Source organism: Athalia rosae, chromosome 2 (assembly GCF_917208135.1).
Source record: "Athalia rosae chromosome 2, iyAthRosa1.1, whole genome shotgun sequence".
NCBI lineage: Eukaryota > Metazoa > Arthropoda > Insecta > Hymenoptera > Athaliidae > Athalia > Athalia rosae.
Window position 1 is genome coordinate 12,448,284 of NC_064027.1, and position 25,673 is coordinate 12,473,956.

Consider the following 25,673-nt stretch of genomic DNA (forward strand, 5'->3'; position numbering starts at 1 on the left):
TGTATGAAGTTCACATGCACATACCACATCTAGTCGGCGCTCGCATCATCGGCGCATATCATACACTGGTTCGTTAGGAAATCGATGTTTCCGGCTGAAATTTGTGAGTACGCAGCCCGAGGCAACCTGTTTTCTTCATTCACGAACACTACGGATACGTGTGTGAAAAGAGAGATATTCCGCTCCAATTGAACAATGCGTATTCGCGGATTTTCACTACGCCCGATGACCTCCGACAAACGTGGCGTTAATTTTATTCCGGGAAATGCTGATTAACTAATTACCGAAATCTGTTTATGGGATACCGGCTTCTTGTATCTACCGGATAGTATAGCGTTTGATCCGATGTACCTGATCAATCGAGCCCAGCACCCTATCGCTGATGCAATAAGTGTTCGCAACATTTCTGTTCGGTTATCGGCTTGATCGATGCTTGGCGAGACGCTACATTGTCGAACCATTACCGCATATCCCGTGCTTACGGTCGAGCCAAGCGAACCACCGCGTGATTGTCCGGCTCATTGAATCGTTGGCCATCGGCGACACCGGCTATATATAATCGTGACACGGAGATGATCGTTACCGCATCGCTCTGAGAATCCAAATCATGACAATGATAATCGTGTTTACTTTGATCGTGTGTACTTTGCAGTCCATCCTTCTTCCCCCGTATTGACTCGTCGTTATACTCGGTAATACGCTGGTCCAGGCTACGCTAATTTCGATAATCAGGGGCGCGAGGGACGTTGGCCCCGCGACGAACGACCGGCGCATTCTTCGCTCCCGGCTTTATCGTCGTCCTTCGCTTGCGGTCAAGCGGTCCGGTTTCGAGCGACAAAATATTCCAGCGATTCGGCGACACTGGCGAACGACGCCGAACGGACGAGCGTCGGGAGACTCCGGGTCTTTTTTATGCCTCCGTTGCGCACCGGGCTTAGTTTTATCGGGGACGCGTTATCCTTCCACAGACCGGGAAGCCCTCAGATCTGTCCTATTCTGGATTAATGCCGGTGCGGTCTTGCATCCCCCGTATTCCCGCTTTCTGGTTTCCTGCTGTCCCGGTTTCCTCTGGTATTTTGGTTTACGTCCGTATCTCCGCGTCTTCATCTCCCCTTCGCCCCCCCCTCGCTCCCCCCGACTTCCATGCGCAAAGCTTTTTACAGCTCAAAATGACCGAATGTCCCTTACAACGGGTCAAATAACAAAGAAATCCGCGCAAATATACCGCCACAGTGTTATTTCAAGCTCGCTGGATAATTAGCGTGGAAAATTTGTTTTCATACAACCCCCGCGAGGTAAATTAGTTATTTACCTTCCCCTAGTTTCCCGGTAATAATTACCGGGCGAGTCTCCGGAATTCCAGTTATTTTTGGGCAAATTCAAACCCTTTTGAGGTTTGACAGCCAAGCGGTGGCCCTCTTGGCAGCCTTCGAAAAATCTATCTTCAACAATTTCACGTACACACAGATGTACACGGAGCGGACCGGTAACCGTGGAATATTTTCGATATTGGTATTAGGGCGAATTAACCGAGCCACTTGAAACGAACGGGTGAATGGAATAATTTATGCAATTTCCGAACACTTCACCCCACGTTATCCCATCGACGTTCGTATTTTTGCTCACTCCCTCGCGTGAGTCGACGAATATCGAGCCGAACGGAAAAGAGAAAAGCTACGGTAAAGTCGAGCGAGCCTATTGCGGGTTAGGACCGTGAAAATAAGCTTTTCGTTCACCTCTTCAGCCGTTTAGTTCGGCTCGATATGGTAGCCATCGGAAAAAGCTATCGCAAGCCGTTCTGGATCAACGTGAGGGATACAGTTTTTATGTTTGTAACAAAAAAAAAACGAGAAACAAAAAAAAATCAGTCATACTCTTTGATAAATTTGTAGATCAAAGAGAAAAGTATGTGGCAGGGAATTGCGATATTTCGAAGAATTTAGATGTTCTACGCAAAAGCAAACGGTTGATTAGCGATATTGGAGAATTCAGGTATTCAATTTACCCGGAACTATATTTTTGGCCAAGCAATTGAAAATCTCGCGACACAGATATGAAAAATTCTGATAGGGTCAAAAATGAATCCAACACAAGGAATGAACTCATGTGGTTGAAAGCCAGCTAATATGATTTTGCTCCATGTGAAAATAACTCTATTTTCTTTCTCTTTCGGGTTTTTTTTTCCCCTCTTTTATCCCACTTATAGAAGTAATAACTATAGTTGGATAGCGTGAAAGGTAGGTTGAGGGAACGGTGGGCGCGTTATGTCGCGTTGGAAAACGGATAAAATGTAAAATTCATATACGGAAAAAAGGCGTTGAGCAGTCAACTTTATGCCCCACGAAATTTAGCCCTCTTGGGATATTGCGCGCATCCAAAAGTAGGTCGGGTAAGGTCGGTTATGGTTGAAATAAAAACTTTACCATTAACTGTAATGAGAACGATAGAATTACCCTAACGGTCTAATAAATATCGAACTTAAGGCCACTATTCCGATCGACCGTACGACGCGAGACCCGACAGGATGCGGCACCGTGTGATCTTCCAACATCGAGGCGGCTCTTCAACAGTCGCGGGTTCCCAGCCACCTCAAATTTCAACCGACGGAAGTTTCTTCTGCCAATTTCTTCTGCCAGTTTCCCCGCCAGTTTCGCACTTTCCTCGTCAGATCTTTGCCTCGTAGACGTAACGTGAACGCAAAACGTTCAATAAGAACGAGGATGACGCAGTGCGACGCACGGTAAAATTCAATTTTCATACTGTTTGGAGAAGTTGTGTCGTGTATATATATACGGCAGTACCGCGCAGTCGGTTATGGTACCCACAGTCTAGACGCGTCGTAACTTATTGCCTATTAGATTTCGGTTCCGTCGCCAACGTGTATAGCCCGGGCCAACAACCTGGTTATTTTATAGGACGAATACGAACGTGTCCGCGTACTCACTGTCGGATGTGTATGCTATACCGCTCCGTACACGTGTGTACACGTAGCGCCTGTATTCACCCCCGAGCTACGTCGTCGGGCTTCCATAAATACATTCGCAGGACGAGAATTTTATACAAATTTACCATCGGAGTTAGAAATATAAGAGGGTGACAGCTACTTTCCGAAATCGTCTATTTACACCCCGGATCGAATCCCCCCCGGAAATAGTGAGCGCGACCAATCGGAGGGTGGAAAGGTATATTGTTTTGCTCTTTTGTTGGATGCGAAACTCAAGGGATGGAAACTCGGAGGTAGAATTTACACCGTTCGAAGAATTTATGAACTCTCGAGTATTCCTCGAACAGCTGCAGTTCCTGTTCCATCGGGCAGCTGTAATCAGTCAAATTTTCTGTAAGTAGATCAGTTAAGATATTTACGAGATTGAACCGAGCTGCATAACTTCCAATGTCATCAGATGACATGAATTTCTTATAGGGCTACCGAAGGTAGACCGGGCCGGTAACGAAATTCTTACACGGTTCGAATTCAATTTTTCAACAAAGTTCGCGCAACGCTTCGAACGGTTTATCTCCGATGATTTTCGAGATATTTTTATCAGCGCTCTGCCAACGTTGTTACATTCGATAACCATTCGTCACGGTTACGCATCGAACATCCGTGTACAAAAAATGTACGCACGACCTACGCTACGAGAATTAAAACAAGGTGGGAATATTTCAGTGTTTTTTCTGATGCGTCTGTTCATCATATATATTTTCCGCTTTAATCGCGGCTCTAATTCGAACTGACATTTCGCGAGAACAACATAATCCCGGGTAGGGTTGATCGATAAAAGTAGAGAGCGCGAGGGGCGTATCGTCGGTGCTTCCGCTGCTTCATCATCGTTTCATCTGTTCAACGATTGACGATTGCCGCCGTTGCGCGGGTGAAACGGCTTCGGTGTCGCATCGCCACCCGCTCACCGACTGAAAACGTTACGCCACCACTACCCTTAGTCTCTATCCCACGGTGAACGAATTATTTTCCGCTCCGGCAACTATTGATAAAGTAGTTTCGTTTTATTTTTCTACCAGTTTGTCGCTGGGTAGCCCGGCGGTGGCCCCGGCACGTTACACGGACGGTTGTTACCTTTGACGTCGCAAGATGTATGCCGTCGACGACGGGACGGAGGGGAGCGTCGGATGGAAAAAGCTTGAAAGAGGTAGTTGAGGTGTCAAGTAGGTAGTTTGACGCTTAGCTAAGTGTCATCCAAAGAGTTGAAGCGCCCCAGTTAGCCTCTGCCTTCCTTTAAACCTACGGTAAAATCTAAACTTTACGCCACAGTGATAATACCTACGTATAGCTAGCGTCAGTTTTCTTTCACCGGAGTTCAAACCGTGCAGTAAAAGCACAACTCCAGCTTTACACTAACTATGTAATTACTTGCTCGTACAATCTTTACCTCTTTCGATTTCTTTTTTCGCCATTTTTTGAATTTTACTTCCATTTTCTGTTGAATAAAAACAAAACTACGCTTCGTACGAGCGACTCCGTCGTCAGCAATTTCACATTCTACTGTAATAATTAACCCTATTATTTTATATCAACGCTGGTACGAGTTTCCTCTCTTCTTTCGTTCTGGAGTCACGGATGTATCCGAGGTGAGATTATACTCGCTCGATTGGATTTTTATCAATGTCGACGTACCAAGTGAGATTTTCTAATCTTTCGCGTGTATGTCCACCATCTTGCAAATACCACACAAATATGTTGAGGTAGAATTCATAAAATGTGCAAGAATATACATAGCGTAGAACGTTTGGCTATCTGTTGTTTGCAAAGATTAAATTGAGTCTTGGCAACACCCGAGAGTGTGCTCAAAAAGTCGTTCTGCCGTTCTGGCAAACGTTTCCAAGATTTCATTCAACGACCACTTGATTCAAGCCAATTTTATTTTTTCACAATCTCGAAAAATTTAATTCTTATCGGACTTTTGAAAACCAAGGATTCTTTGATGCGATGGTTCTGACAATCGGTTTACGAGCTTTTATAGTTGCTGGTGGTGGTTTCGGCGACAACAAAAATCTAATCCTTTCGTCAAGATCCTCCATCTCTGGTCCGTCAGTCGAGTATCGATCCGACGACACGCTTGAGTGACGGAAGAGATGCTTCGAACTCCTCGAATATCCTCAATAGGGTGGGTTGAAAAAAAATTTTATTGCTCGAAGTACCCCACTTAATTAATTATTTATTCAAAAAACGAGTGGGCTACCTCAAAATATCAAGTGAAAAATTTTTTCCACATTTGAAAAATTTTCTTTTTTTATAACGGTACAAATTCTGCCCCCGTGCTAAGAAAATAGAAGAAAAAAATAAATTTTCAACCCACTCTGATGCTCAACGGATCTCGATGCGGTTGAAAATTTTCTAGCGGAGGCGCATCGATATAGGTATCAACTTAGGTGGTTCGCGTGCGGAACGAGTTGGTTAGAAGCAGATATGCTTATTCGTACAATTATTTATTAGTTGAGGTAATTAGCATTAATTACCGGAGTCTGGCCGTCGCATGTATAACACGTAGTTGCGGGGATGTATTTCATCGTGGCGGAGAGGGCACCGAGTAAGCTGCGAGTGAGAAGGAGACGAAGAAGAAGAGAGAGAGAGAGAGAGAGAGAGGAGAATGAGAATGGGAGTTTGGCGAGGATAAGAAGGGCGAAACGGTGAGAAGGATGGTACGGCCGCAACGGTCGCCCCATATAACGCAACGTTTCACGGAAACCTAGTTTCTCGTAGCCTCCGCTCTTCTCCGCCAGCCCTCGCCCCGTAGGCCTTCGACCTACCGCGACCCTTCAACCTGCCCTGTAAATCGTCTCTCAGACCCGACGCTCGTTCCAAGACAACTTGCACTTCGGCACTCAATGCCGTCGAATCGGGTAAAACCCTATTCGAATCACGCGCATTATCATAAATCCTATGAACGTTTCACCGCTATCACGGTCAAATTTCCAAGTGCTCCGTTATCGCTTTAAACGAGCGGGATTAACTTTACACCGAACGTACGTTAGCGATAGGAACTCCACCGAATCAATACGCTCTTAACGACGACGTGGTATTCCGTTATTCTCTATTTGCAACCCAATTTTTTTTATCGTCGAGCATCGCCATTCCCATACCTCGAACCGAATTTTCACCACTACTGTGCGCGTTGTTATGTCGTACCGTTCGTGAGCATGCATTGCCTAAAAATGATTCATGTATTTGTAGACTCGATTACTTCGTCGTCGTCGTTTGGTTTGAAAATTGTTCGGACCTTGATACCTGTGTATTCGATTTATTCAGGGGGTGAAATAGAATCACAAGAATGATCGATCATCTTGAATTCTTCGACGAACTCGATGTACGCCGAAGCGATGTTTTACTTTTCGCCTATATTTGACAACGAACGTAAGCGGGTCTTACGAATCCAAGATATTTAAAAGATTCAGATATTCCAGGGAATATTCAATTTTTACCGCATGAATATTAAGAGATCTTCAATCGTTCGAAATCCGGAAAATTAGAATAAGTGAGTCGACGGAAAACGGCCAATTGATTTTCCAGTGATTGCCCGCATTTTATACATTTGGCAAAAAAAAAGAAACTCGAGACAGACCACCGTATTGAATGAGGTAATTAAAAGAGCAAGAGCAGAAGAACCTCATAATTGAACGATCCTCAGATCAGTGATACGACTTGTCATCGTCCATATCATTGTAGCGCGATTTTAAAGTCGATATAAATTTTAGCTGTGTTATGCAAATGGAAATAAGTTTGACGTTTTTCTTTCTGAAATTTGTTCGTCGCGCCATACTATTACTAAAACCTACTCGGAGTGTCATACTTGACCTACACTGAGATCTCGAAATGCCTCGAGGCTCGCACACATACGGGCTACGTGAAGAACACAAGAAAATAAAACCGCGTGAAGATTACTTCGAAATGTCGACGATATAGAGCCTTGTAACGATGTAGATAAAGGGGAAAAAAAACGCTTTCTCGTTTCCCTCAAATGTCTTGGTCGTGAAACGGAGTCACTACTATAGATCTACAAATTGGTCCGTTCGTGTATATATTTCTTGCTGATTTTTTTTTGTTTTTTTTTTTTTCATTCGCACTATCGTATTTCGCAGGGCAAAAATATGATACACCCAGGTAGAGTGATTCAATTGTATTCCACTTACAATTGGAACCGTTTCAGAAAATTCGATCGGAACGATTTGTGCCCGCGATTTGGTTTTTCGTTCACGGTACATAACATTCGTAATTAAAAGCATGGAAATCATCGAGCGTTAAAGGTTGTAACGAAATCTTCGTTTTTTTTTTTTCCGCGCAACAGCTCGATGTTCGTTCAGCGTTGAAAATTCAACTGGCGCGTGAATCATTTCGTTTCGTTTTTAATGCGAACGGCCGCAAAACTCGACGTGAAAACGGCTCACTAAACGCACACAAACCTCATTGTTGAAACACGAAGGTACACAGCCAACCGCGCGCTCTTGTATTTTTTCAGATTATTCTTTCATACGTGTATTTCCGCGAAACGTACGTGCCTCGGATCGAGATACCAACGTTTTTTCAGCGCGGAAAAGCGCGTGTGTGTGAAAAAAATCGTCGGAGTGGGAGAGAATGTATTAATTCGTTTCATGCTTTATACAATAAAGGTTCACGATTGTACCGGTTTCTTCTTCCGCCGAGTAATTCACGTTTCGACGTAATGATATTACAGATATGGTATTGAACCGACATGTTCGCAACAACGATCAATTGTTTTTCGAAACCCAAATCGGAAGTGCCATCGATCGTGTTATACGATTGATAACGAAAAGGAACAAACGAAATATGCCCGATTTTTGCCAATGCCCGTATTATTCGTATCTGTACAGTTTTTGGGTAAACTTTACGTGCACTCGCGGTATAGAGCTATATCGGTCGGGGAATGATCGGTTCGGAGTGGTCGGTGGAATTTATATCCGGGTATAAAGTTTCACGTGTGTGCGTGTCGCGAGTAGAAAAATGGTAGGTGCAAGAGAGCAGAGCACCCTGTAACTAGGGATTGTCTTTCGGGGGCAACGATTCGAACGAATCGGTCAGTCCTGTAGCTGGAAATAAATGGGGCTGGGTTCGGCGCTGCAACATTATTAGCCTTGTTTTTGTCAACTCTGGGGAGGGTCGGTCCAGAATTTCTTTTCCGAGTTAGGAGTAGATGGTAGTGATATTTTACCGCGGTAGCTGCTAGACGGTCACCTTTTAAGCGTTTCACCAGAGGGCAAGTGGGTGGTAGTTGCCGGCAGTGCAGAATTGCCATTTTCCGCTCTTCCACTCTTCCACTCCCTCTCTCTCTCTCTCTTTCAGCCTCTCCCTCGCTACCTTTCCACTTTATTCCCCTAATCCCCGGGCTATAAATTAACCAGGACGGAAGTTCGATACGTTAGTTGCATTTGTCCGCGGTACCGAAACAAAAAGAGATTAACATATAGGCGAGATGTATAGCGCATTCCCCCAACACCTGCAGCGCCGTACATAAAATACATAAGCCTCGCTGTACGTATTACTATTTACCTGGATATCCTACCCGCATCAGCATTAGACCTTTTATATAGGTATACAGAACTGCCCGAACGTGTGTATAAGCTCAGGACGTTGCCCGGCACACTACGAACTGCATCGGACGCCGTCTAGGTGTAGGTGGAACGCGAAAACGAGGGAAAATCGCGAGGGGGTCAATGGTCCGAGTTTGAACTCCACCGGGAGTATGTGTAACTCGTTACCACCTCACTTTCGCAAGATACTAACGAGCCTCTAAGGTCGGAGCAGCTCTTCGCACCGAGCTCTTGGGTAGAGCTCTTCTTATATCGCAGTTAGAAGTGCGAAGCGCTCGCCGCTAAGAACGACGTCGAGCCCCCGGGCTCTTCGGACTTTCTGGCGTAGAAAAGTTACGTAAAACACGCGCAACTATTCGAAATTGTTGCCGTACGCCTTCCGCCGGATCGCCGAAACACCGGAGGCCAACCTCACCTGTAATTCGACCTCCTTCGAATGAAATACTATGATCGCGATTTCGAGGAGTAATCGCGCGGACGACCCCGACGATAATATGATGGGTGAGTAGGTTCAAGGTTAAGGTCCACTTCGGAAAGGCCACGTTGTATGATAACAATGGAAATCGCGTAGGCGTAGAGAAAATTCCGAGGCCAATACTCGTAGTGAAACGTACTTTCTCTCAAGCTCTTTAAGTGCGTTGGAGCGGTGGCGTTCGAAGGTTTGAAAGAACGTGATTTCATCCCCTTTCGTATTTTCAGTCTCATGCCAAATGAACAAAATCTGTGGCTAAGCATCCGCGAAGTCCGTAGCATTTATCGGGGCGCGAACGGGAGTCGAAAGGGCGTGAAGATCTTTCTCGCACAAAAGTAATGAAGTGCTTTGAAAAAGCCATCCTTAATACGGAAGCTCTAATTTTCACTCCAATTTCGCGGTCGTATAACGGGCCTTTCGGCGTTACCGGAATCTTTCGAAAATCGTAAACTTTCATTTTCATCGCCTACTTTACAGTCTTCCAGATATCCTTCCAGACTCGTGAAGTTTATAGTCGTGAATATAAATCAAAATCATATGCCGGTTGACTTCTATTCGATGAATTTTTCGAGACATCTCAACCGATGACACCTCGACCGCGAGATTTTTTTTTTTCGTGTTCTTTGATTTCGCAAATTCGCAAATGCTTTCGGCTTTCGTCTATATTGCGCAAGTTTTGAAGATATCCTTATTCTCCAAGTTTCACGATTTAGAAAAGCTCTTTAGAAAATTTTTCATTCCGGAAATTTTCAATTCGTGAAACCGTCTTTTCTTCTTGTTCTTTCTGCTACGTATCAAAATTATCGTTCCAGCATTCTCAGTACTTTGTATCGAAGGTGATTCTTATTTTCAGTCTCTCTCTTTTTTTTTGCCCATTGATAAAAAAAAAAAAAAAAAACTAGAACACATTACGGAGTTTTAATACAAAACTTACACGTTTGGGAAATCCCCGGTAGTGCCGGAATATCCTGTTACAAAAAACAGTAGAAGAGAGTCGAACTAGACCAGAAATATTCAAACGCCGTTGTTGCATTACCGTGCAATTCTTACGGTAAAAACGCCTTCTTCAACGCGTCTGTTACGTACGTGCATCTTCCATTACTACCTCTAACGAAAATTACTTCAATTCATTTTTGAGACGAAGGTGTATGTACTTCTATTGTCTTCAGATTCAACAAAAGACGACAGTAATGCCTTCGAACCGGTTCGTAACGCCGGTCGATCAACGCACGAGTAAAAAAGTTCACAGTCGTAATACCATCCCATTGATCGTTCGTTATTAAATGTTTTATCTGAAAACATTTTTTTCTTCTTTCATGCCGACATTAGGCTTTGGGAAGGTGGTTCTTAACGGCTCGCGGATCGTAAAATTCAATGATACTTTCTGACGGACCGTACGCGTTCTCACCGATACCTTTGTTTTCGCGCGGGAGGTGGACGCTGTAATGCTGTTTCAGATGAGTAATTCTGTAATATGACGCTTCCGGGAGATCGATCTATACGTACGTACACAGATGCAGAAAAAGTAAACAATATTGAAATATAATAAAAATTTATCGCTCTCTGAACGAATCGCTTATATTTTCGAGGAATGAAGTCGTCCTCGCGTAGAAGGGGGGCCTGGCCGACGTTCACAACGAGATCCGCCCGCGTGCTCGATTCCCACAAATTCTAGAAACGTTCGAAAGCTGCAAGAGGCAAAAGGGAACTTCGGGAGACGGTGATCTCCAGTCATTCCCAGTTCGTGCTCTGAGTAAATACAATAACACAAGTCGTTGTATGTACTCGACGACAAGGCGGGAGCGTCTTGTTCCGGTACCACGTCATGCCCGCCTCTTTGTTTCCCTTTACATAAAAGGGAATACCAAGGGCGCTCGTCGACCTTGTTCCGAAGCTTTAGCCAAGATTACTTCCTCATTTACATAAACTAAGTTCATTCTTCCATCTCATTTCTCGGGGCGGTATTCCCAGCTCACTTTCCCTCGAATCCAAGCCTACCGAATTACCTGTACATGCATACCGCGTACCCTTTTCCGTAGATATATCGGAAACGATACGAAGGCTCGCAACACCGGTCTACCTAAACCTGCTGATGTATATCTTCTCGTTGAAGTGCCCCTTACTTCCTAGGTGATGAAAAATTTCACCTATGCAACTTCCAGATCTGCTTCACACAATGAAAAACGAAAACTTCAACGGATCTTCGTTTGTTCGTTATTTTTTTTTTTTTTTTCTATGAACAATTAGAAATGGATGAAGAACTCACGACGGTGTACTCTATCTGATTGAGTGCTAGTTCGTTAACGAGGATGAGTGGATGAAAAACGTTTGGGAGGTGGTGGGTGAAAAAAAAAAAAGATTCAATCCCGGAGTAAGGGCTAGACCTAAAGCATGCACATGTAACCCCATTAGTTCGTAGCAGTGTTCGTTATAGTTATGTGAATTCCATACTACGTGCCGGTAGCAGCGTTGAACCGCAAACTTCACGTCCATGAGCTTTTGTGTTACTCAAGCTCGTACAACTTCATAGAATACAAATAGTCGTAGATGTATACCTACGTACTATATCCGCGCGTAGATAATTCAGATGAACGGTATACGAGGTTTCTCTGCAGTGCGTTAACTATTCAAAGGGTTCGGCTGAAAAGTGAACACGTGTTTCATCCACATTATTGAATCTGTCAGATACCGCGGAGTATCGGATCAACTAAAATTCCGTAACATATTTCAGTGCAGCCGCGGAGCCGTTGAACGGTTAAATTAAACTCCACGACAGGCGGATATCACGAAGGAGGTCGGTGGATGATGTTAGCGAAGAATTTGCTCCGCGGAAAACTGATGTTCTCTGATCAAAGGTATTGTGAAAAAGCCTCGTCGTGCGTGTAACCGATGCTCGTAAAATGTGAGTCAACGGGTGACCTTGCCGCTTGTGTTCTCGACACGACGACATCAACGGTTCACCCTTGTTAACGTGCTTTTGGATTCGAAAATAATGCGGAATGTTTTGCGTAAAACAAAAAAAGAGAAAAAACAAGGAAGACCGGTGACGCTGACCCGCGGCGAAAAGTGGGTGGAATAACGAGGTTACGGCGAAATTTCATTATCTCTGCGACAAACCGATGCCGCGTGACACGTATAACGTCATGCACAGTGCCTGACGTATCCGTACGGTTTCCGGCGTGGATACGACCGGCTATGACCTACAGCCAGAGAAAACTAACAGCCCAGCTGCCGTACAAAGCTGCTGCGTTAGCTGCAAAAAGTATAACACGTACGTACGTATGTATGCGGATAATAAAAGGGAAAATATACGGCGTTGAAAATGTTAAACCTGCGCGCAGTCTTCCCGACAAAGAAAAGATGTCGACGGAAGGCCGTATATCTTTCGCAGAAACCAGAATATGAATGGAGTTAACGGAGCCGGCGCTGCACGGTGCCCGTGGAAACAAAAGCGACGTCTGTCGTCTCATGCTAAGTTTCAAAAATCTCAACAACCTCGACTATATTTTCTGGATGAATGTGCCTACTCCTCCGCAAAATAATACCCCGCGATATTTGCTGGTTCACTTCTTTGTTTTATTTATTTTATTTCCTTCGTGCTTATAATACCACCACGTGATTTATCGAGGGCTCAGAACCAGAAGGACGTGAGCCGCGTATTTCGCCGCCTGAGGAATTGAAAAACATGGAAATCACGCCGGCCCGAGTGCAGAAGAGGATTCATAAATGTGATCTTCCATTTCTTCATTTTCCATAGTTACGCCCCTCGAACGTAGACAACTGTGCTACCTGTACGCGCAACTATGCTAAGGTGGTATCAAAAAAAAAAAAAAAAATCCCAAGCAAAAATCGGTTCGAAAGTTTTTTTTATTCATATTCGTGAGAGTGGTGTCCATCTGCTGGTAGCGTGGAAAGCTCGCATTTCCGAATATTACGCATAGTTTTGTCTGTCCGAAGGGGATATCTCTGAAAAATTGAAACGCACAATCTAAGTGATGGAATTCGCAAACATACAATGGATCACGTTCGCGTCACGAATACAATGTCCATGCTTTCAAACTATTTCGATTTTCCCAAGGTAATGAACGAGCACTCACCGTGGTATCCCCACTTTTGATTTACCATAGAATGTAGATTTTTGATTTCAATTTAACCAGTTGAAGTAACGTCCCTAAAACTATGAACTGCATGAAGTTTCGTTATGAAAAATATTCAAGCATGACTGTCTGATATGCCTGATTATGGATATAATGTAGATCAAACAAATGTGTACAACCACAATGGACGAGTAGCAACGTTTTCATCGTCTCGTGAAAACCAGACCATATAAATGCCTCGGTCAATGCCCTTCCCGATGGTTTTGTTCAGGTGTACGTCGAGTGGATTATTATTATCTGTACGAGAAAATTTTCGAGCCAGCACATGACGCATACGTCGGTGAAAACCGGACGCAACATAAATTTATTATCATCCAACTTTTGGACGCATTGATTATTCCCGATATCGCGTATCGAGCCTTCTCCCAAGATGAAGAGCAAAAAGAACGAAGAAACGCGAGGAGACACACATCCCCCGAACGGTATTAGTGGTGCGAACGTGTATACACATAGGTGTATACGACGTACAAATAAACGAAGAGGAAAACATGATGGCGCACGTAGAGCACATTCGGGGCAAAGATCTCATCGATATACCTACGTTATTCAGCGCTCTCGGAACGAGACTGAAAACTTGGCGAACACGCGGCTTGAATCTTGTTCGGTTTATTCATCCCTGTGTGAAGAAGAAAAAAGATGGATCTGGATACGCGCCGTGGCGATCGATATCGGTTTTTCGAACAGATGCGAACCAGGTGTATATGTATACCTATGTACGGCGAATACTCGATATACACCGATGTACGTACGTGTACATACACGTGTCAATCCTTCTTGGATCCGTACGATAGCGCAATTCCGTGAAATCGTTGATGATGAAGTTGGGTACCCGCCACTCGGTGTGCAACGAGGTAAATTATTAATGAGATATTTGATGAACAATGCCAACGAAAAGTAGACCTTCTGGTTGGAATAAAAGCGAAGGGAAAGATAAAAAAAACTGAAACAAACGAGATAAATAAATAAAAATAAAAGAGAAGTAACGATATAAAACAAAAATTGTAGCTCCAGAGAGAGAGAGAGCGGGAGCGGGAAGAGTGGAAGCTCCGAGCTGGCTCGACTCGTTCGTCGAAGACGTCAGTCAAGTTTTGTTTTTAAAAACAGAGAATTAGGGATTCATGAGAAAAAGAAGCAGAGAGGGATCCTCGTGAGGATTCACGGAAAATTCTCCGAGAGAATTTCAAGGGCGAAGGTAGAGTCTGGAAGATGTAGATCCTACGTATGAAAATATTTCACGCTCAGCACCCGTCGTATTTTAAACGGCACCTTCAAAAACTTCTATCGCGTATATCGTAGATATACATATATACATGTATATACGCACGTATCGCGCAACGTACATATTCTCCCTAATAGCCACGTTATTTGTTACGCGTGTACAGCTTGTGAAAGACTATCACACTTCAACCTCTGGAAAATCACTGCTGCCGGGTGAAAATATTTTTCAAAATCTTTATCTCGCGTGACGTAGTTCACGAACGTGTTTCACGGATGCGTGAATTGGAGTATATTGTATTATTTGAAGGTAAAAAAGAAAAAAAAAGTTAAAAAACTGAAGAATAAAGAATGGGACAAAAGGAATATCCGATAAATAGACCCCCTCGTTCATCGTCAGTTACATAATATCCCATAATTTTATTGTTAGCTCGAAGGCAGGCGGAGGTATGGTAACACACGGGAATCGCGTCGTTTAGCGTGTTTCAAGTCGTTTGGTTGATACGGTGATGTTGTAAATTCATACATATGTACAGGAATGACGCAGTGATCTGTACATATTAATGGGCTCTCGTCGATACCTCCCCCGTATCACATTCAATGGGGTGAATATATCGAACAATACGCTCCCGAATCCATTGAACCATTCAATTATGGTAACAAGCGGGGCACGTAGGGCAAAACTGCACTAGGTATTTTAGAATATTTCACTAACGATTCGCGTAGTCGTGTAGGTTGGGGGATCCCCCGCGTACGAGCATTTCTCATGGGGGAATCCCCGCAACACCGGTGCTCCCTCATTACACTCCGTTGACCAAAATTACTCGATACTTTTTATACCGCTACCGCTATGCAGCGAGAGAAAAAAAATGAAAAAAAATAAGCGGAAACCAGAGAAAAAAAAAACAGTGTAAACTAAATTCTCGCCCCATTTACTTTCTACGGATGCGAAACAGAACGAATTTTTTTCACATTTTTGTTCCAATTTCTTTTGTTTTGTTGTTTTTTTTTCTGCTTTTTTCAAGTCCTCTTTCGGAATTCCCGCATTCTGCAGCGCGGAAAGGTATGTACTTTTGGGAATAGGTATGTTCGGGCGTACATACGTATCCTAAATACGTAGGATACATTCATACAAGAGCACATGCACGAGCATATATCGGCAGTGCAGTCAATGTTGGCGTATAAGAGGCGTTGAATCTTTTTCTATTGATATAACAGATTCGAGCGAACCATTCACTCACATACAGGAAAACCTTTCGACTTCCATTCGAAGAAAAACGTGAAGGTAAACGGATATGAGTTCGAGTTTTTATCGACAAGAATTTCCGAAAGTCGCTATAGCCGGTTCTTTGTGCTGTTTTGTCGGCGAAACGTAACGTCACTTCGTGTGCTTTGATCGCGGTTGGGCCGCGTCGTTTGAATCGGGAAAGCTACGTGTAATAGGACTGTCGTTAAATTTCGGGATAGCTAACAGAGATCCTTGATCAACACGTGATCCGGCGGATTTACGGGACGCCCGCAAAATTCACTGTTGAGTCGGCGTCACGAGATGAAACTTGGACGTGATTTTTCGCAACTTTGTAATGTACCGAGGTGGGTCGAAAGTAGGTAATTCAAAGTAGTCGTTTCGCGCAACGAGTCCGTTTTAATTTCGGAAATCCTTCGCGGTGAACCAGACACTTCGGAACCCTTTGTCCCCGAGGGGCGCCACCATCGATTTTCAAATTCTTTCTCAATTCCTGGCGCAGATTCTAGCGAAATATAGACCTGTCGCGATCATTCCGTGTTCCGGGGGGTGACGGCGTACGTTTTTCCGGTTCACGTGTTTCCCGCTGTACACGGACCGGGGAACACGGGTAAAAATCACTCCCTAGCACCCGAACGTGAGACGAACTCGATGGAAACGATCGAGTCGATCGAGATCCCGTTCATTGCGTCGATTGGGAACACGATATCCTCGACGGTGGTGGTGAATCGTAACGTGGATCACTGTAAAACTCACTAACCTTCCACGAGATAAGTTGTGCAAGTGGTTACGAGAACAGCTAAAGCTGCGACGGTGAATCGAATCGGCGACATCCATCTATAAGTAAAACACACCGAACGACGAGGAAACTTGGCGCGCCGGGAACTCGGAGCGTACTGATGGTGTAGCGCACATCACGACGGGGTGGAAATCGCGATCCTCTCTCGTCCTGATAAGAGAACCTCGCATGCGCTCAGAGTTCACGTGCCCTCCGCCATCGCGACTACGGTCAGGACCCGCCTTCCTCGTAGAGACACACGTAGTACTGTCAAGCTTCGAATACACACGGTCACGTTCCCATCCTATACCACCGTGTAGTTTGCTCCATAGTTTCTCAACACCGACTACGGTTGTCCCTCAAACATACAGTAGCTCGTCCCGCAGACTGTCTGCAAACCCCATCACACCCTACCCTGTACTGAAAACCAGGGCAACTAAGTACTACTTAACGGCATCAGTCTGTCGGGCTAATGGACGTTATATTGCACTGCCTACTGAATATGTGCAGCTGCATCGGAGACGTCGAAGACCGACCGGGTTCGAGAGATCCGAGGTTCCCGTGGAACAATTTTGTTGCGAATTTTTTTCTTTTTTTGCTCTTCAGTTTCTTTTTTTTGCTCGTCAACCCGGAAATACGATCATATGAACGAATGGCCGGTAGAACAGGGTGACGATGTCTCCGTATAACGTGTGTCGTTATCGAAGTTTTTCGATGTTGTTCTTGTTACTCAGCTGTACCCTCTTGTACTTCGCAGTATTACGAACCGAAGGTTATTTTTGTTTATTTTTATCGCTCTCGCGTCGCGAAGTTTCAGTATGGTGGGGGAAGACGTTGCTACGACCACGTACGTATCTGGTACTTTTCTAGTCTGTATCGAAAGAGAAAAACTAAAACTAAGGAAACTAGAATCTAATAAAAACTAAACCACTTTGAATTTCCTTCGACGTAGTTTCGGGCCATTCCGATAACCAATCAATATCGCGGAGGACAATAGACGCAGAGATCGACCACTGCGGTATTACCTCCCTTTTCTCAGTTCAAACTCTTCATCAAATTCCCCCCTTTACCCCCTCCCCCTCCCCCTATTTTCTAACCGACTCGATTTTTCTAATACCCGGAAAAATTTTACGCTTCGTTTCACCGACGAATCGCCGCAACTCCCCCCCCCCCCGAACAATTCCCACGGCTTTTCTACTCTTCGGCTCGTACGCGTTTATTGCTACGGTAAACTCGTTACAAACAGTACCGGCCGCCGCGCTATAAACCTTTGGGGAGTTTAGATTTGCATCGTTGCTCGGAAGAGAGATTATTTTTACATTTCATCAGACCGACTACTGTGCATGCGGGCACGCTTAATCCGATTTATTTATCGTCTCCTTATTTCTTTGTTTGTAGACTTCAATTTTTGTTGGAGCAATAATATGCGTGCAATGAGAATAGCGAGAGGGACAACGTGCATTGCCCGAACATAATCCATCTACGTGCGGTGGTATGCGTGAAACACGTTTCCACGATACGCGAATACACGTGTATTTCCAATGAAAATGTAATATCACTGAAAATATACATTCGCCGATTGTGATCTGGTTTGTTGAATTATTTCGTCAGTTTCACCCCCGCAGTTATGGCGGCAATCGCGGCCGATGAGACATATCGCTGAGATTCGAATTCGACGAAGCTTTTTCTATCTATAATCTGAATCGAATCGGTTACGGACATCTTGATGATGAACACAGTTATTCTAAGCAAACAACACGCGAATATCTGAATCATGAAATATTTGACGAAAGAAAAAATTGAATCCCCGATATCTTGTGAACGTAAAAAACAAATGCTGCGGTCGATTATGAACTGTGCGGACGTAGAAGAGTGGTAAACCAAAGAGGCTGTCGTATTAAAAACCCTTACGACAAAATTGATCACTAAAAGTGTTTTCATGGGATTTTTTTCCATGTGCTTCGACGCTTAAAACTTAACGACACCGCGAACCTATGAACCACCCCCGGAGTAGAATTCTATTGTGTCGGTTGGCGAAAATTGTAGTTCTGATAAAGGTATTTTGAATTTGGTTTTCGTTTATCATCTGTTCACGTAGACCACTGATAAAACTCTTTTTAACACAATCTACCGGTAGCGAGACACAAAAAAAAAAAGCTGTTATTGAAATGTGAAAGACAAAACGAAATGGACAAAAAAAACTGAATGCGTCAACAAATCCCGACAACCTCGTTTTCAATGAAAACCGAAAAGAATGAAGCTTGCATTTTGTTTCCGAAAATTCGGTAGATCTCCATCCATTGCGAAAACAGAGCTGGTGCTTGAACAAAAAAGGGACTTCATAAATCCCGCTGCCAAAAGGATGCCTGGCGCAATCCCGGTCACCAAGGAACACAAAATGACAATCATACGTTTCGAAAATTTTGTTGCTTCTCTTGCCCCCAATCGGTACAACGATAATTGGAAGAACATTTTTTTTTCTATTTTCGGTACCCTCTTCTCTGTGTTTAGAGTTTCGATCTAGAATTCGATGCAACTGCGCGAGAATTGGAAAATTTACCACCCTTAGGGACGTAAAAGATACACACGACCTTTTAGATTTTGTACCCACAAAAGGCCGTAGGATTTCTATTTTTTTTTTCTTCGCACAAAATAGGCGACTTTTACTTTAAAAGCCTCTTTGCGACCGCGATGTACTTCTCTGTGACGAATGTCAATTTTTTCAATTCCCGAAACAGTAACGAAACGAATTGTACTCGTGAATCGCAGTTCCTATAGCGAGACGCCGATACGTCACCTCAGCACGAGGCCAAGGTACTTGGAGGGGGAATCGGTGAGTATCGGCTAGATCCGTAATTATGCGAATCCAGAAGTACTGGACGAAAGTCGGAGTCCTGCTCTCTCTTCTCCCAGGGCAACCGTGGCGGTTGGACGTACGTACTACTTCAGGCCCTGTTCGCAGATAAGTCATTCGACAATATTCATCATACTCAATTATGTGTAAGCCCATGATATGGATATTTGTATTTATATGATTGTACACACTTGAAATTTTGTTCACTGGTTATTTTATTCATACACACCATTCCCTCACCTGTTTCATCATTCATCATCATCGTGCCAACTGTCTATTATATTTGTCTGTTTTATACCTGCTGTTTTATATTGTACATTACGTGCTGCTTTTATTTATTTATACATGCATTTAATTGATTTCGCTCGTGATTTGTCTGTATGGTTTTCTTTCAGCCAACAGGTAGGTATACGCCAGCGAGTACCATAGAGCCATTTTAGTACTCGGTAGCGTCATGTGGTGTCAATTATTCTGCCAGGCGACTTTACAGGGGTATATTTATGCATGCGTATACTTATGTTGGTACTGTTCAGACGTATATCGTCGATATCTAATTTTCTACCTCTGAATTCCTCTGAATTTGCGCGTGCATATTACCCCGTATACGTGCTATGGGTGTGCGTGAGCAAGGTTGGAGCCGGTGAGGCAGGTCTACTTGAAGTTGTAATTGGCAAATGCGGGAACAATGGAACCAAGTCTATCGATCTTTGGATATATATACTACACCGATCTATTGGGAACGGGTATAGGTCGGTGTATTGTGGAGTTATCTAAGGTGTAAATCAGCCTAGTGAATAGAGATATGCAATTCGATCTTGGGATATAATTTGTCGAGGCGAGGTGCGGGGGGAGGGGGGGTGAGAACTATGAATTATGCACAAATCTGTTACTCTGAGAAATCGAAATGGAAATTTTGCTTCGACAAACTCGAATTACCCTCGCGGCGGTTTATCGAGTTTTCAAATTAGCTGCCATCTATAAATAATACAGCGTAAATCGTACCGATCGCGAACGATCGAAAAATCAACCGTCACTTCCGATTGGCACCAAGCAAAAAGTTAACGATGCACAGGTGTGATGGAAAACTTGTATGTGAGTCTAAACACCTTTACGTGGTAAAGAAAATCTCATTTCAGAAAATTTACCAATTCCGAACTAATTTTTACCTCGGATTTCGTCGAAGCGGCTGTACGTGCAGGATGTACGGTGTACCCCGACAACTTCGGCATGAAGATACAAAACTCATTTTGTCTGATCTAAATAAATTTGAATAAAGCAATCAACTTTTTACGTAATATTCGATTGACTTTAGCCGACCGCAAGATATTTCATCGAATCTCGGGCACATCTACGTACGATACCAAAAGCTTACCTTTTACGAACGAAAAAAAAAAAAAAAAACGCTACACCAACCGCGGAATAATATTTCGAACGTCGGACTACATCGCGTGAAAAAGTTGGCGAGTTTCAATTGTATTCGGGAATAATTATCCCTCACGGTTGATCGAATGATAACTCTGAAGAGAGCCGTGCATGAATATTAGTTGCGCGAGCAACGATTCAGCACGGTAAAAATCAGAGAAGATGGTAAAACTTAAGGAAGAAATAATCGCAAATTTGAACTGCAGTATGTGCGCTGGTATTGATTGAGTTTTTCATCTCATTCTTATCTCAGATGTAACGATAAGAGAATCGCCATCTGCAAGTAATCATTTATTTTTTATTAGGTACAATTAAATCTTTCCGTGGAGAACGGGATACAAGACGAGCGGAATGAGTCGCCTCGTTAATCTTAATGTAAATGTATCCGATGAATAATTCAACCCCTGCAATAATTACTGTATAAAGGTACATGATAATTTTGCAGTGTCGCATATTATCTACCTTAAATATTTCTAGTGGTTGACCTAATTATATTCCGTGACATTTGGCGTTTGCATTGTTCTTGTTTTTCTGTTTTCCATTTATTTCTAATTGAAATCATGTATGCACGGGATGAACAGAGAGAAAATTCGACGTTTTCAGCTCGAAAAAACTATTGAGGAGATTCTAAAGTGAGATACGTTTGTTTCATCCTTTGAAAAAAAATTCTCAAAACCTTGAGCCGTCTAATTTTCTGAACACCTTGAATAACCGGTGGGTTCGCCGTGTTGCAATATCGAATGGAAACTCTACACCGAGTCCAATTCATCCGCGATCAATCAAATGAAGTTCGAATATTCGAAAACCGTGAAGATGGGTTTACTTTTTTTCGTTCCCATACCGCCAGTGATAGAAGAGAAGAAGGCATCGAGTTCAGCCTTAAAATTGTTGAATTTTTGAGTTGAATTTTTAATACCAAAAGCCAAGATGTGAAGTTGCGTTACTTTGATTTACACTAAAAAAAAGTTGCCCATATTCGTTCACGCCTTCGTCAGCTTTTGTTCACACTCCGATACGGGGCGTTCGTTCTTTGCTTTTTTTCTACCCTGTAAATACATACGGCGATACTCATCGTAATTTCACTTTCACCCGTTATCGAAGCGATCAATAACTTGTATACATCGCTGATCCCAAATTGGAGTATCGAACTTGCCTCGCAATACCGTATGTATACCGAGTATACATTTCATATTATTTCCTTCATCTTTAACGAATGATCATCCTCTGCAGGATAATTTCAAACGGCATTGTGTCGGTTGAATGAAACGCAAAATTTCACGGGTCTGAGGTATATCTTGCACATGCCCGTTAGCTTATTGCGATCCCTCGGTATTGTATTCCGCAGACCATATTATCTCACGACAAAATTTTAATACATAGTTCATTTGTATTCATTTCAAAGAAGCCGACTTTATTTGATGTATCGGCTTACGTAGCTTGTATGCCGATACATCCATAACTCGGTATTTGCATTTTCTAAGTAAAAAAATTTTCCTCTACGAAATACCTTGATACATACGACGTGTCATGTTTCTCCAATAAACGTATCCTCGACGGACGTCAGCCAGAGATAATTATGAATAGATTCTCAAAACCTTATTACAGGCACAGAGCACTTTTTGCTCAAGTTGTACAATCCTAGTATTACGTTGAGCATGCTTGGATAAGTGACGGTTCCGGTTCTCGATTCATCGAGAATTTAGTAACATTGACGAAACACCAGAAAAGAATAAGACCACCAAAAAACGTCCTGTCTATGTGCTAATCAACATAAAGTTGAGCCGTGTTGTCTATTCATATGCAAAATCAAAGGGCCCTCTTGGCATCGTTATCTGACCCCACCCGGGAGCGACCGAGATGAGATTTGACCGAAGCAAAGGCCTTGGCGGGGGGAGGGGGGGAATCTTGGATAAACCTTGTCGCCGCAACATCATTATGTTGAAGTGCATCGCTTTGACGGTTTATCGGGAACAAGACAGATCGTTGTCGACTTGTCGCTTTGTGGGAATTGAACTACCTATGGAAACGCATACCAACCGCTAAACACAGCAGTGTCGTGGCTTATTGGCAATTGATTTCTGCAGTCCCCCAGGAAATGAACATAATAGCATGAAACTTGATACGCCGTGAAAACTGGGGCGACTCTACTGTCCGGTTGTGGCTCGGAAACGATAATTTCTCGGAATTCACTCATTTTTCGGAGCATCTAAAACCGCAAGGTCATTCGTACCAACCCTTGAGGTTTTTTTTCAGCGAACCAACCATTGTGGAAATGAGCCCTATTTTCAAATAAGGAAAAAGTGAGCGGGTTCGTGGATTGTATGAGGATATAGAAATTGTCCCTCATTCTTTTTACAAACTTCGCCTCAAGGCCATTGTAATGAAGTTAAAGGGTATGCGGGATGTCAGCGTCACGAAACAGCAGGTAATCCCTGAAACAATACGATGAGAAACAATAACCTCGTCCCGTGCTACGTATAATAGCCGGTAACGGGTATACTTGACCGGAGGTGAAACATTTCATCGCAAACAGTTCGGTCGTGCAATGACAAAAAGTTTACGCCCGAAATGTAGGGTGCATTTACCACCCGGGGAAACTAGCACTAAAAATTTTCACAATGGTACGTGGCGACAGCCGAATTCCATTACCATCGCAAATGAAACCGCCAACGAGGAACGGACGACGACACGAATGGCCTCGACTCTCGCGCTTCGATTTTAAACGAATCGTTGGATATCACGATAGTTTGCCCGCGATCAATTTCTCTCACCATTACATATCGAATCACCTTTACTCCTCGCCGTTGATTACATTATTCCCTGCATAACTTTGCGAGCAGGAGCACGTTGAATTGCGCGTGTTCGAAAAATCAAAAATTTACAAATAACAATCAAATCAAATCGGAGTGTAAGCATGCTGAGACAAACGTTCGTTTGTCACAAGCATGCAAAATCGTATTGAAAATTTCATCATGATTTCGTGAGAAATTGACGCGGAGAAATTCCTTTTTATATTGCAATTATATGCTCGAATGTTCACCGATAACTGAGCGGAGACGACGAGAGTTTGAGAGTTCTCGGGTTGGTATGGCAATTCCCATATCTATTACGCCGCTGGTTTTCGATATACAATCCGCTATTTACACGGTGAAACTGCAGTCCGGTCGAAAGTTTTCAAATTAGTCGACGAAGCGACCGTACGTGCCGGTTTCCCGTTTTTTTTTTTTTTTATTTTTTTCAACTTAAATTTTTACATTTTTTAATGAAAATACACGTTACCTTGCACGCAATTGGGAGGGTCGCAGGTCGGCGGGTTATGTAACCTCAGGTTTTCGACGTTTTTCGTGTACATCCGCAGTGCAGACGAGATATTAGAGAAATGAATGTTTATTACTCCTCGATGATCGGTACAACGTTATAGAGTACGTATACCCTATACCTCCGTTCCCTGTAATGTTTAACTAAAATTTCTCTCGTAGAGCAATTTGTCAATGAAAGTAGCGCTTTTAAGCACCTGCACCTGTAGGGTTTACGTGGTTGTCGTAACCGATAAACGATGTACAACGATAATGATTTAATTAATGTATTTTTGACATTATTCCATAAAGAATAAATGAGTCAGCTATGTACGAGACTTCCAGCTGCGACCAACGTTCCAGGTCATGTATATATATACATATAGATATGCTGAACATGTATAACCTGCAGATATATTTAACGGAGAAAACTTGGAGCGCGGCGCAACACTTTTCACAAAATTATATAGAACTTTGTCAATTCAAAATCGCCTACGATTTGTATCTGACAACGAGTAAAATGCGACTACCTTAAATGAGGAGCAAAAAACACTCTGTAAAATTTTTATGATCTATTATTCAACCCTGCACCTACGTCATATGTGTACGGGTGGGTGTACGATGTTATTACCCGCCGCGAGAAAATTTCCCGCGTGTATAAAAATTTAGAAACGAGTATAAGAAATGTCGGAAAAGGAAAATTTAACCAATCGAATTTCCGCATGAGGAATAATGATGATATTCCAAGTTTGAATATAGAGATGCATGATTCTCGTTTTCATAATTTATAGCTCGCACTGGCATTTCGTTTCTTTTTCGTGGTTGACTGCACGTGTTACCACGGCGCACGATACACGGCAAGTATACCGACCGTTTATCACGATTTGACGAAATTTTATTCGAAAATATCGTTCACATATTACAATTATCTATAGCGCCTCTAAGCCGTTTCATCTATTCCGTACGAATCGCGAATCGAATCAAGTCGTCGACGGTTTTTCGTCTCCGTAAGAACGAAATGATATAAAAATGAGAACAGAAATACAATTTAAACAAAAACGAATCGATCGAGGGAAAATGGGAATGAAAAAAAAAAAAAAGATAATGCACACACAATTCTAGAATGGACGACATTGGATACGCGAGAGTTTGGAGCGGAAGTAACTTATGTTCGGTTTTCCTAATCGGATGTTCGACTAGCTTTTCCTGGATAATAGCTTCGTCGGAGGATTAGGTGGGAAGAGGGCCATGGATAGCTTTCTTTATCGAATCGATAACTTCGTTTGATGGTTTCGATAAACTGTTTTCGTTAAAGCTGAATTTGAGACTTCCAAAGGGGCTGACGCGGGCGAATATGCCGTAGAGCGAGCGCTTCAAATTCAGAAGCCAATTTTTTTTTTTTTCTTCTCTACAGAGATGTTTTTTTTTCATCATTATTATTCTTTTCGGAACTTTTCATCGTGCTAACCTTTCCGCCCCACGCACGCGATATATTCCCGTCTGAATCTATCGAGAGATTGTTGAAAACACAGTCATCGAGGACAAATGAAAAGTGGGAGAATGTGAAAAATCATCTTTTTTTCCCACATCGCATTTTATTTGCACACAACCAGCTCAATTTGATTGGTCTTTTTAATTTGCCCACCTTTGTGGGGCACGCCCGTATACCGG

At 43.1% G+C, this 25,673-nt stretch overlaps 1 protein-coding gene across 5 annotated transcripts in view; it reads right to left on the minus strand.

Moving 5' to 3' along the window:
• Window positions 1-25,673, minus strand: part of LOC105683153 (lachesin) — a 154,097-nt gene that overhangs the window by 57,212 nt on the left and 71,212 nt on the right. The window contains exon 1 of one of the 5 annotated variants that reach the window (XM_020851481.3): window positions 16,413-16,561. The exons of the other annotated variants lie outside the window; for them this stretch is intronic. Coding sequence (XP_020707140.1) covers window positions 16,413-16,485 — 73 coding nt within the window. The 5' untranslated portion in view covers window positions 16,486-16,561. Of the gene's footprint in view, window positions 1-16,412; window positions 16,562-25,673 lie in introns of those variants that run through there. 5 annotated transcript variants of the gene reach the window in all.